The following is a 13,178-nucleotide window of genomic DNA, read 5'->3' on the forward strand; positions in this document are numbered from 1 at the left end:
TGCCCTATGCAGTGGTGGAAGAAGTACTCAATGTTCTTACTTAAGTAAAAGTGCAGATACAGGACCAAAAATGTAAAAGTAAAACTATCTGATAACATTTTTACTAAGTAAAAGTGTGAAAGTATGTATTGTACAATGTACTTTATACGTAAAAAGTAAAAGTATTTAAGAGTTTAATGTGCAGGATTTAAAAAATCATTTGAACTAAACCAGGTCTAAACCAGGTCTAAACCATATTTAAACCAGATCTAAACAAGGTGTAAAGGATTAAACCACTAAACCAAGTCTAAACTGGGACTAAACCAGTTCATTGTAGAGATGTCACGTTGAAAATAAAATGCTTTTACTTTTAACCCAATTTAAAAATGTAGTGGAGTAGAAAGTACAGATACAGGCTCTAAAATGTAGTTAAGTAAAAGTAAAAAGTATTCGTCATAAAATGTACTTTAGTAAAGTAAAAGTACCTATAATTTGTACTTTTTACTTGTACATTTTACTTAGTTACTTTCCACCACTGCCTATATGGTGGTTGACTCGGTCTAAACGCTGGGGGTCCACATACCGGTACAGACTAGAACTACAGACGCCTTTGCGCGTGCTGCTGTAGTGGTTTTCCACAGTGACGGTCGTCAGGTGGGAATAGTTATGAATGGAACAGTACAGCGCTGTTTGAGCGACAGAAACAGCTGCTAATTTCATATGCAAATATCGACACGTCTGATTGGATACATCCTGCTCCAAGTGAGTCCTGATTGGTCGATTGTACGCGAGGGGCAGGAGCACGTAGCGCACGAGGTCCTGTGCGTAGAGAGTGACGTAGCGAGGGGGGCAGTGTCTCATAAACGAGCCTCCGGCAGCCTCCCGCTCAGTTACAACATCTGTAGTTACAACTTTAAACACTTTTAGCGACTCGATTGTTGGATTTTTACTGAACAACTCATCTGTTTGCGCCGACAAAGAGAGAAGACTGAAGAAAGATGAAATACATTATAGGAATTGGCGGGTGAGTTTTTGCCACTGCAACACCGGTTTATGCTTTTAATGAAGGTAATAATACTAAAAGTGGCAGTTGTTTCACTTTATTCTGCCTGAACTACAGATAAGAACATAATGTATTTGCCCAATTTAACCAATTTAACAGGTGCCTTTTTGTTGTACTGTTTTACATTCACCCTTCTGTGTCGTAATGTAACATAACTTTGTAGGCTATTGTCGTATTTTGTATTGTAATCTTGTAAAATAATAGAATATATATATTACTACGGTTGTTGCCCGCCAGAACTGGTCCATCATGTGCAGTTTATCCATGTCCGGCGTGGCTGGTTTGTTTGTGTTGACATCAATCGAGCGGGACTTTTGAAAATCCCTCGCGATCCTGTTCAAAAGTGGAGGGAATTATAGTCCTCGTGCTGTCAGTGATTACTAATCTGTATAAGCCTTTTCTTTCTGTAGATTATGACTAAGGCTATGGTTGGACGCTAGGTTATTTTGTTGAGTTCATGTTTTATAGGTTTAGATTGGTTTTCACATGGACACAATCACCATTCTCAACACATTTCAGCTTAAAGACCCAGTACCTGATTTTTTTATTGCAAACAATGAAAGGGGAAGCCACTAAATTCAAATGTTAGTTGTGTCCAAACTCATTAGTAACTTTTCTAATATATTTGTAGCATCCAAATCCTTTACAGCAGGTTTATCGGCACATTTCACAACTTGCAGGCAGACCTCCTTTAAGTAATGTGTTCGCCTTTGTGTTAAATGAAGAATCGTTTACCCAGTCATTTGAATTAAATATGATTTTTTTTCTTATTACAGCGTGACTAATGGTGGTAAAACCACTTTGACAAATAAACTTGTCAAGACTTTGCCCAACTGCTGTGTTGTGCATCAGGACGACTTCTACAAGGTGAGTGTTTGAGAGGGTAAACTTTATCTGTTTTAGGTTAGATGTGGCGTTTCCTCCTAAGGTTTCAAAGAACACAGCTTTTCTCCTCACTAGTTATTGTTGTAGGAGTCGCATGCTTAACTTCCCAACCCCCCCAAGTCTATTGTGTGCGCATGGCATGCTCTTTTTCCCTTTTTACTTTATTCACTGCGCTTTCCATCTTAAACTTTCTCAACTGGCCCTGAATGCTAACACCATTTTTGCCCTTTATTTACATAACTATAATTTGAAGCAGTATGTTTCTGGCATGAGTGTTTATTTTTATTTGTTATCCTTCATTATGGCTGTACATTTGCCTTGCCTGTTGCTGTGTGCATGTACATTTCCTGGCATGTGAGCGAGCCTAGCCGTGAGTGTTCTGAATCCTGAGAGGATGTGTTTTATTGGTCACTGTTATTTCAGAAACCAGATCAGATAGAAGTCGGTGACGATGGCTATAAACAATGGGATGGTAAGACTTCACGAGAAACTGTTGTGAATCTTTTATTCACACTTCACTAACTACAAAATACATACAAAACACTTTTTTTTTTAAAGCAGTGCAAACGCTTCTAAACAATATCAAAAATATCTGTGGGTTAGTATAAAAACCTCTGTTGTTTATGATTCATAATCGATTAGCAGTTTATATTCTAGTATTATCTCAAATGTCAATGCTCCTGGATGTGTTTCAGGGGTGCACTGTGAATGAAATAATGACTATAAAACATAAGTCGCAAATCAATTTTCAGTACTTTTTTTTTTTACTAAATTGTGGAGCCCTACATCACAGTAGCATCTTTTACAAGCTTGAATTGAAAACTTGCTAATATCGCATATATATACCCTCTCATTCTTGCCTTGTAGTGATCACTGCCCTGGATATGGAGGCCATGACTAACACGGTGAAAGGCTGGATGGAGAACCCTGTAAAGTTCGCCCGGTCTCACGGCATCCCACTGGCACCGCTGTCAGAAGTGACCGACCCAGAAGACCAGACGCACATCCTGATTGTGGAGGGATTTCTCCTCTATAACTTTGCGTAAGTTCAGCCAGAGCACTGATCTGGGCTTCACAGTAACTTTTACTCCTCACTGACATTGTGGTATTATTAGTGTAGTATTATTAGTATTACTGTATTTATTATAAAGTTCTACTTATTTTGGCGTTATGTCTGGATAGGGATCTAAACAAATCCCCAACTCTTGAGCTGAGTGAGATGCAAAAAAAAGAGAGGGGAACCACTTTAAAGCCCAAGATGTGAGAAAGTGGCGAGTAGACTTGAATATGTTTCCAGCAAAAATCTGCGTTAATGATTATAGTTAGCTCTGGCACTGATATTGAATAGAATATGGCACCATTGCATCTTACAATCTCGAAACATGAAAAATTCTCAAAAATTCTTTGGCCTACACACATAGGAGCTGCGCCTTGTATACATAGCCACGTGGTTATTTTCCAGCTTGATGATTGGCTCATATATCTGCAGATAGTCAGGCACGGCTTCTGCCATCATAGATAAGACATTCTGTAGAAAGTTGCAGTCAGTGATGAGGTCACGTGAGTGTACAACATGGCTGCTCGGGTGAAGATAACAGTTAGAGAGGTGACATACTGTACTTTGTAGTTTTGGGGGACATGCCGTGTGTGTACCTTTTGCTACAGTGACTCCATGTCCCACCTTATCATTTTTTCAGGCCCCTGCTCGATGTTTTCAGCAAGTCCTACTACATCACGATACCCTACGAGGAGTGCAAGAGGAGAAGAAGGTGACTGGATATTAATGCTACATCTTTGGTGCTCAGCTGGTTCAAGGCCCATCTCCCAACCAGCTGTGACCCAAATAAAGATAATTTCTCATTATTATGATACTGTTTATCGAAATATTTCCTGACTGTTCTGTGGATTCAAGCCTTGATCATAAGACTGACTTCAAAACTGTCAAAGCAACTTCTCAATTACTTCTTAGTTACTTAAGGCAAAGCTCGTGGCCCACTTTTGAGCCACCAGTTAAGAACCACTGTGTGTAGAACTGCATGTATTACAACGTTTTGTGATCTTATTTTGTTACTTTCAGTACCAGGCAGTACACTGTCCCAGACCCTCCTGGCCTGTTTGATGGTCATGTGTGGCCCATGTATCTGAAGTACAGGAAAGAGATGGAGAACTGCGGCTTAGAGATCAGTAAGTCTGTGTTTTTCTTGGTTAGATTTGAGTTATCATAACACATACAGAACTGTTGTCTGAGCTTGACAATCATGTATTTCGCAGAGTATTTGGATGGTTTGAAAACAAAAGAAGAGATCTACAACCAGGTGTATGAAGACATTCAGAACAACCTCCTCAACTGTTTATAGGTAGCTGGTCTTTTAATTAATATGCTCCCATAAATAAGTATAATTAAATGTTGCGCCTAATATCTTTTCTTTCTTATTGCAGCAGCAGAAGAGGGATGGCCATGAGACTCCATCTATGTACAGAATGTAAATAGTTCCAGGGATACTTTTTTTATTATTATTTTTTATTATTAACTATATTTTGTAAATTGAAGGAAGTTATGTTTCTCATTGTCTTTCTTAGCTTATTTATAGATGCTGAAAATGGGTTATGATCATTACAATGTTGATTTCTGTGCTTGACTTCTGATTTTAATACGCATTAATAAATGCATTAACTACTTAAATGAGTTTGACTCATTATTCAATTAAACGTATCACTCAGCATTTTTATCTTTTTATGAGATATTTGATACATTACAATTGTCGTAATAAATATCTATATCAAGGTTTCTTTATTAGTACCTCTGTGCAATTTACAGTACTGAGATATAAATGATTTAAAGGTCATGAACAACTTTTTTCAGATTACTCATAATTTATTGTAGCAAATTTACGTATTTACACAGTACACAATTTCATAGCTTATAGGAACAAAAATGTAGATCTACATTTTGTTCTGTGTTTGCAGGAAGATGCGTAGATTATAGGTCACAGATGAACTTGAGATTTAGGCCAGTGCTTCTCAAACCTTTCACACCAAGTACATCATGACACAAAGGGTCTAAAATAGATAACCCTGAGTACCTCCTGGAGAAGCCCACATACAGTTATGCTTACCAGAGAGCCACTCATGGGCTATTAGCAATAGGCTTCCATCACGTGCTGCTAACACCTACGTTTCCATGAGTATAAATAGACTACTGTAATTTTCTGATAATCAGGGAGTACAACATCCTGTCATACCATTCTAAATAAGGCACAGGTCGGGGGGTTCAAATGTTTGCTGTATTTAATTTATGGCCCACAATCCAGTTTCTATTGTTAGTAATGAGGAAATCCCTGGAATTTTTTTTTTTTATGTCTTAATGTTTATGACTTTCAGAAGAGACTTATGCTTTGTTGTTGGAGCCACACACTTTCACATAAAAATCCACACATAAATAATGTCTTTAAGCCCTCCTCACCTTGACCATATTTGGAAGAGACCAGCCTTTATTTCCTCCAGATAAAGCTTAAGGTGACTGTAAATAAACCACGTGCTTTAGTGGTGGTTGTGTGGAACGTGCAGATGAGGCCCTGTTTTTACAACAGCAATGGCCTACATGCTGAAGGGCATGTACTCACATGAGCAAACGATAAACAAAGTACTATCAGGGTGACAGTGTCAGGCTGCCGGATCACCTGTGGACAAAACCAAACACAATGCAGTGAGATACAACCTGCTGCTAACATTAAAATGTTGAACAAACCATTACTTTTCAAGGAACCATGTGATTCAAGATTTGCACCAAAACCACACTGCAAACAATAATTTCTAAAAAGTAAAAAATGTTGTTCATATTGTATAAATACATTTGCTCTTAATTTGTGATTTTTTTTCCCCACTGAAAGTGAGAAAAAAGAACAAAAAAACAAAAGTCTTATTTCAAGTAAATTAAGATTTTTTTAAATGTGATTTACCGATAAGTAAATCACTTATTTTATTTTAAAAGAGAGAACAGAGAACAAATTACTCTTCAGAGATTAATAAAGGATAACTTAACTTCCCAATATACTTACATTTTTACATGGCACAAGGAGAAACACCTTCCAGGAATTGCTAGAACATTAGTGAAGCTCTAGCAGTCGGGGAAAAACTTCCTCAAAGCCATCCAGAAATGAAGCCAGCAGTTCAGTTACAGCCACTTATTGAAATTCAGCTTTTATCAGAGAACAAAATACAAATAATGTATATTAGCAAGCGTGCAAAAAAACAAAACAAAACAGTAAACCGTTACACCACCTCATCACCGACAAGCTCTTTCTTCCACTGGGCCCACCATCGGTTTTGTCATGAATGGGGCTGTTTTTACGAATTTCTCTCCATATTCTTCCAGTTTTCCTCCATTTCTTCTTCACAGTCACCTTCTTGAGGCTCCTTTTGAAATATGTTAAGATTAGACCTACTTAATCTCAAACATACTGCATAAAAAAGCACACAATCGAAACACGTTTGCTACATATCCAGGTTGACCCAAGTAGTGGAATTTTATAATCCAAGTTTATATGCTAACACATTTAAAGTAATTACTTTTTGTCATGTGCCAATAAATAAAACCAAGAGTTACTCCCTCAATTTAATTCCCATACTTTATTAGGCATTTTGAAGCACACCAGATGTATTTAAAAGAAGTAAGAATGTATGCAATGAATTAGTATAAAAAATACATATTAAAACACATTTCATCTTTCTGCCTTTACTGCACTAGTGCCCCCTCTCTCATCCTCCCCTGACAATGTGAACATGTGTTGTCTCCACGTTATGTTCACGGAGAATGACAACAGAATAATCATTTCATTTTAACAGTGACGCACAGACGTTTGACGAGCATTTATTGTAAAACTGGGCCAAAACGCAGACCATACTGACAGTGAAAGAATCACTAGCAGGGCTGCCAACTTTTCACCAAACTTTGGAGTGAGACATTGGTCGGTCCTGAGCTGGGGGGCTTTTTCATGGCGATAGTGTCTCGTAATCGTACTAAATTCTAAGCCAAAAGCAAGTCTACGATCTACATGACTGAGCACATCAGGAGCTGCATATGGATCAGAGGGGGTTTGGCAACACCCCACATGGCCATCAGAACCTATTGAAAGTGTGGGAGGGCACTCTGAAGGGGGGTTTGGGGGTCCTCCCCCAAGAAATGTGTTATTTATAGCCCGGCCTACCACAACTACTAGATGCACTCATGCAGTGTTCATTTTAATTGAGTTTTAGCGCTTTGAGATGGAGCACCTTTTGAGAGAAATCATTATCATAGGGGCGACAGAGGTGCAGCTGGTATAGCAGGTCGTCTCATGATCGGAAGGTCGGGGGTTCGAATCCCACCTCCTGAAAGTGCACACTGTCGTTGTGTCCTTGGGCAAGACACATTGCCCCCAGTGTCTGCGTACATCGGTGTGTGAATGAGAGTATGATCCTTGCTGTAAAGCGCTTTGAGTGCCTAATGTAGGTGGAAAAGCGCTTTATATGTTGAGACCATTTGCAATTTTCAGTTTTAGCCACGTTGGTGTAATGTACCATGACCTTTGACCTGGGAAAGTGGAATCTACCTTGTAACCTAGCAACAGGTCATATTCCAAAATGTGTCATGACACATTCCTTCCTGCTCCTTATGGAATGCTGTGTCTGTTGCTATGGTGAGTCCAGGTCATTTCAGCCAATCTGCTGGTTTAGTTCACATTGTGATGCCGTCTTAGCAAACGCTCAGCACTTTCTCACAGTTTTGATCGACTTTTACAAACATTTGTGACATTAGCAAAATGGAAAACGCCCAAGACACTTCTGACAGTGTTACAGAAGGAGCTGAAGCGTTTTCTGAAAAAGACAAACTCAAACAAAAGATCCAGGAGCTCCATGACAGAGAGCGTCAGTGGAGAGAGGAGAGATCAGGTCTCCTTCAGAGAGAAAGATGGAGGCTGGAGCGTGACAGGCTCTGGCTGTCGTTCTTTCATGCCAGAGAACGACAGTGGTCAGAGGCGCAATTTGAGAATGAAAGACGTTGGTGTGAAAGTCACAGTTACAAGACTTTGAAAGCGCCGCACGAGAGTCTGCAGTACGTGAGGAGCTTCTCTTAAACGTGTTAAAAGAGGATGAAAGGCATCTCATCATCGAAATTGAAAGAACATCAGAAATATTAATCCCTCAGACGACGAACACACAGGGTTCAGGAGCAGAAAACGTCCAGCAAACATTTGAGCCAGCGAACAGCGCCAACATGAGCGAAGGCCACAATAACCACGCTTTGCTCACATTTGGGGATTTTCCCCCAGAACAAGAACAATTTCTGAACAATCCTTCAGTGACAGTTGTAGAAATGGTGCCACTAAGACCAAAGCATCAACAAATTAATATGTAAATAGGTCAAAATTACTTAAACTCAAAACTTTACTATAACTTTTACTATTAAGTCAAATGAAAACTGTGTCTTCTAAAATATGAAGATATTCTTCTCAGGGATAAACACACATCTCAGCTCCCGTTGGTTTCCTCCGCAGGCCGGAGCACTGAGGCACCAGGCGGCCATCCCAGGAGGAGAGCGCCCCCTACAGGAGACCAGGGCCCAGACAACGTTGAGCTGAGGAAACAGCTTAATGCAGGTGCAAGGACGATGCTGCTCGAACGACAGCAGCCACAGAGCGAGGACCTGCAGCTGCGTCTGGAAGCCTCTGACCCCGGGGTCCCGCACGGTGGGGTGGGAGGGGCCTCTGCGGCGAGCGGACCCTACGAAAAGCTGATTAGTCGTCAGGGAGGTAAATTTGCTGCCATTGGTGTGACAGGGCCGGTGTTAGGACAGGTCAGTGGTTGTAGGACTTGAGGGCGGGGGGAGGATTAGGACAGGACGGTGGTCACAGGAGTAGGGGGGGGGGGAGGTTTAGGACAGGACGGTGGTCACAGGAGTAGGGGGAGGTTTAGGACAGGACGGTGGTTACAGGAGTAGGGGGGCGGTTCTCTCACATCAATGGCATAAAATTTGCTTTTACTGAGCTCAGTTTGGTAGAGATTTGATAGTCCAGTATGGGACGGCATGGGGTAAATTAGCGAGGGGTAGGACATTGCGCGAGGGCATCAGCGAGGGGTAGGACCTCGGGCGGAGCATTAGTGAGGGGTAGGAATCGCGCGGGGCATCAGCGAGGGGTAGGACCTCGGGCGGAGCATTAGTGAGGGGTAGGAATCGCGCGGGGCACTACCGAGGGGTAGGACATCGCGCGGCCTTTTACCGAGGGCTAGGACATCGCGTGGGGCACTACCGAGGGGTAGGACATTGCGCGGCCTTTAGCGAGGGCTAGGACATCGCGAGAGAGGATAGGGCGTGACATTATGGGGCGTGAGGGTATTGCATGTAACCGGACTGGGCAGCGACAAGATAGCTTTTCTGAGTTCAGCTCTGGGACCGATGAGTCACCAAACCCCCCCATGTGCAGGACCCGGGGCAGGGCTCCACGCAGCTGCAGTGGACCTCGTTCTGTGGCTGCTGTCGCGGGCAGCATCGCTTTGTACCTGCATTTAGGTTGTTTCTTCAGCTCAACGTTGTCTGGGCCCTGGTCTCCTGTAGGGGGCGCTCTCCTCCTGGGACGGCCACTTGTTGCCTCAGAGCTCAGGCCTGCAGAGGGAAATAAGGGGAACAGCTGGTGTGAGTTTAATCACTCCTTCCCTCTTAAACTCTGTACAGTTTGGGTAAGAGAGTAAGAATGTATGACACATGTTTAGAGTTGATCAGGAACTGTCTGTTTTTGAAGTTATAAAGATGCTTTTACTCCAGTAAAGTGCTTGAACTTATTTTAATAGTAAAAGTTGTTCGGTCAAATGAAAACTGTGTCTTCTAAAATATGAATATATTCTTCTCAGGGATAAACACACATCTCAGCTCCCGTTGGTTTCCTCCGCAGGCCGGAGCACTGAGGCACCAGGCGGCCGTCCCAGGAGGAGAGCGCCCCCTACAGGAGACCACGGCCCAGACAACGTTGAGCTGAGGAAACAGCTTAATGCAGGTGCAAGGACGACGCTGCTCGAACGACAGCAGCCACAGAGCGAGGACCTGCAGCTGCGTCTGGAAGCCTCTGACCCCAGGGTCCCGCACGGTGGGGTGGGAGGGGTCTCTGCGGCGAGCGGACCCTACGAAAAGCTGATTAGTTGTCAGGGAGGTAAATTTGCTGCCATTGGTGTGACAGGGCCGGTGTTAGGACGGGGCGGTGGTTGTAGGACTTGAGGGCGGGGGGAGGATTAGGACAGGACGGTGGTCACAGGAGTAGGGGGGGGGGGGGGGGGGGGGGGGGATTAGGACAGGACGGTGGTTACAGGAGTAGGGGGGGGCGGTTCTCTCACATCAATGGCATAAAATTTGCTTTTACTGAGCTCAGTTTGGTAGAGATTTGATAGTCCAGGATGGGACGGCATGGGGTAAATTATCGAGGGCTAGGACATCGCGCGGGGCATCAGCGAGGGGTAGGACATCGCGCGAGGGGTAGGACATCGCACGGGGCATCAGCGAGGGGTAGGACATCGCGCGGGGCATCAGCGAGGGGTAGGACATCGCGCGAGGGGTAGGACATCGCGCGGGGCACTACTGAGGGCTAGGACATCGCGCGGGGCACTACCGAGGGCTAGGACATCGCGAGAGAGGATAGGGCGTGACATTATGGGGCGTGAGGGTACTGCGTGTAACCGGACTGGGCAGCGACAAGATAGCTTTTCTGAGTTCAGCTCTGGGACGGATGAGTCACCAAACCCCCCCATGGGCAGGACCCGGGGCAGGGCTCCACGCAGCTGCAGTGGACCTCGTTCTGTGGCTGCTGTCGCAGGCAGCATCGCTTTGTACCTGCATTTAGGTTGTTTCTTCAGCTCAACGTTGTCTGGGCCCTGGTCTCCTGTAGGGGGCGCTCTCCTCCTGGGACGGCCACGTGTTGCCTCAGAGCTCAGGCCTGCAGAGGGAAATAAGGGGAACAGCTGGTGTGAGTTTAATCACTCCTTCCCTCTTACCCAAACTGTACAGAGTTTAAGAACATATGACAAATGTTTAGAGGTGATCAGGAACCGGGTCGTCTTCAGAAGTTTACCGTCATATTTTTGAAGTTACAAAGATGCTTTTACTCAAGTAATGACATAGCATAATGAATTCTTTGGGACTGAACTTAGAATTAAACTCCTAGGATCTGATCAACAAGATGGATGACTTCCATCCTCTCCAGACTGGCACTCCTTTGTTTCTCCTTTCGCCAGAAGCAAGACCCTCACTGGGATAGCAAGGAACCCGCTAAAAGTAAAAACAGGAACTGACACTAATGTTAAAACTCATTCACAAAGATGAAACTTCCTTGAGCTTTTAACATCTGCTGAAAGGCCACACTCCTCTGGATTCAGGATTGAAATGGGGGGAAGATGGCCAGCCCTGACTCTGCTAAATCTCCAACATCTTGGCCTTGTGTTTGAGGTCAGACAAAGTTCCCCCCACAGACAGTGGATTTCCATGCAAAGACTGTCCTATCACAAAGAAAGAAACAGATTTCAACTATTTGTTTCTTTTATGACACTCATGAAACAGTTCTGAAGCTGCTGCTGGCCATGGACCCTCTGGACGAGACCAAAGACTCTTTACTGACAATGTGACTAATGTACATATTAACTGCCTCACTATGTGTGTCACACAAATGTTTTACTCTTTGTTGAATATTTATCAGTAATTGATGGAGTATTAATGTTGCCTTCAAAATTAGAGGTACGGCCTGATCTCGCTCGCTTATAAAACTTCTCTTTGTTGTGGTGACCATCCTCGTGGTCACGCTCGTCTTCCCTCCATCTCATTTATTTTTCTTTAAAAATATATACATTTTTGAGCTCAGTATAATCGTATACGCTCCTTTTAAGTCGACAATTTACCATTTGGAGCAAATCCTGGTAAAAAAAATAGCTTTACAAATTTAATTTTGTCTTTAATTTTGTAATTAATTAATTAATTGGTTTACTTGGTCGGGACAGTGTGTGTTAATTAACATACTTGGGTCTCGTGCATGTAAACATGCCACACTGGATTGCAGCCTTGGGCTAATTCCATCCGTTTTTCGTGGTAGGGGAAACTGTTTTTTGATCACAATTGTTAAAAGCACTTTTTGCAACATAATGAAGCCCTGGACGGGCTCGACCAAGCGCCGGCCGCAGTAGCTTTAAAGAGCAGCTCAGCGCGGCTCCACGAGAGTACCCGCGCTGGGCCTGAGCGAGTATACTGGAGAGCCTCTGGGGACCCACACAAGGAGAGAAGTGGTCAAACCAGGCGCACCTGGCTCCTCTCGGGCGCCACCAGGCTGACCACCACGGTGCCAAACCCGTCCTCCAAAACAAGTGCTGTCCACCTCCATGGCCTCCAGGTGAAAGATCGCCTCCATCCTGCGGTGTCTGTCGGCTTGGTGTTGAGCGCAGGCTACTCCAGCTCTGACCAATGTCCCCTTTGACCTCGCCATCGCCATCCGTAACTCCGGCCGATGATTATGTCCCTACATGTTTCGTGTGGGTCTGATCTCAGTGGCCGCGTTACGTCGGTTGATTTTCAACCTACCAATCAGCGAGCAGGGGAGGCGGGGCTTGTAGAAGTAGCATTTGATCGCTCTCTTCACTCACTCGGGCGCATTACATCGCCTACGTGAAATCAGATCCAATCGTCTCAAACTATAAAAGGAGTTCACCCCTCCCACCTGAAAACGGAGCTCAATTGTGAAGATCCAGACCCTCTGTATGAAATGAGTATGAGGTAAGACCAGGCTACCTTTGACCATTTTTATTACATTACTTTTAAAAACCCTTTGTAAATCTATCGATCAGGCCAAACCGTATTAAAGATCATTAGACCAATGTAACAAAGATACTCCATCCACTACTGTAATTGTCATTCACCCCATTTAAGACCTGTTATACATTAAACTTTAATAATGTTGATGCTTAAGTGTGTGTGTGACCTCAAATTTTGAATAAATATTCACATTTGCATTTAAAGTTTGGATTTCTACGTGTTATTGTGCTTTGATTTCGTCAGTATAGTTAAAGGGGCTATATCATGCTATTTTAGCCATTCCAAAGTTAAGTATAGGCATTTATATGATATATTGTACCTCTACCATTGAACTGAACAATGTGCGTGCGTCTTGACTGGTGAGTTACAGCTTGATATCCCTAGCCTCGGTCAGAAGGTAAGGTGACTTGAAATGATGAGGATGGATCCACT

General features: G+C 43.3%; 1 protein-coding gene across 2 annotated transcripts; it reads left to right on the forward strand.

Annotated features, from left to right (window-relative positions):
* Positions 1-858: 858 nt before the first annotated feature.
* On the forward strand, positions 859-4,567 carry mibp (muscle-specific beta 1 integrin binding protein). Of its 2 annotated transcripts, none has more exons than XM_079574816.1 (8): positions 859-1,003; positions 1,819-1,909; positions 2,351-2,399; positions 2,795-2,969; positions 3,625-3,696; positions 4,005-4,111; positions 4,199-4,284; positions 4,373-4,567. In XM_079574816.1, exons 1-7 carry the CDS (start codon positions 978-980, stop codon positions 4,282-4,284), a joined length of 606 nt encoding a protein of 201 aa, XP_079430942.1. In that variant the 5' UTR covers positions 859-977; the 3' UTR covers positions 4,373-4,567. The 2 variants fall into 2 exon arrangements, with proteins under 2 accessions (XP_079430942.1, XP_079430941.1); XM_079574815.1 differs by having other exon boundaries at positions 4,370-4,565.
* The last annotated feature ends 8,611 nt before the right edge of the window (positions 4,568-13,178 follow it).

Source organism: Gobius niger (genome assembly GCF_951799975.1).
Source record: "Gobius niger genome assembly, chromosome: 17".
In the NCBI taxonomy this organism is placed as follows: domain Eukaryota; kingdom Metazoa; phylum Chordata; class Actinopteri; order Gobiiformes; family Gobiidae; genus Gobius; species Gobius niger.

What these genes read in the sequence shown, in the direction of transcription:
- mibp (XM_079574816.1), top strand. Translation starts at nt 978, where the DNA reads ATGAAATACATTATAGGAATTGGCGG. An exon ending in TGGCTATAAACAATGGGATG is followed by an intron (nt 2,400 to 2,794) that starts GTAAGACTTCAC and finishes CTTGCCTTGTAG; the next exon opens with TGATCACTGCCCTGGATATG. An exon ending in GAGTGCAAGAGGAGAAGAAG is followed by an intron (nt 3,697 to 4,004) that starts GTGACTGGATAT and finishes TGTTACTTTCAG; the next exon opens with TACCAGGCAGTACACTGTCC.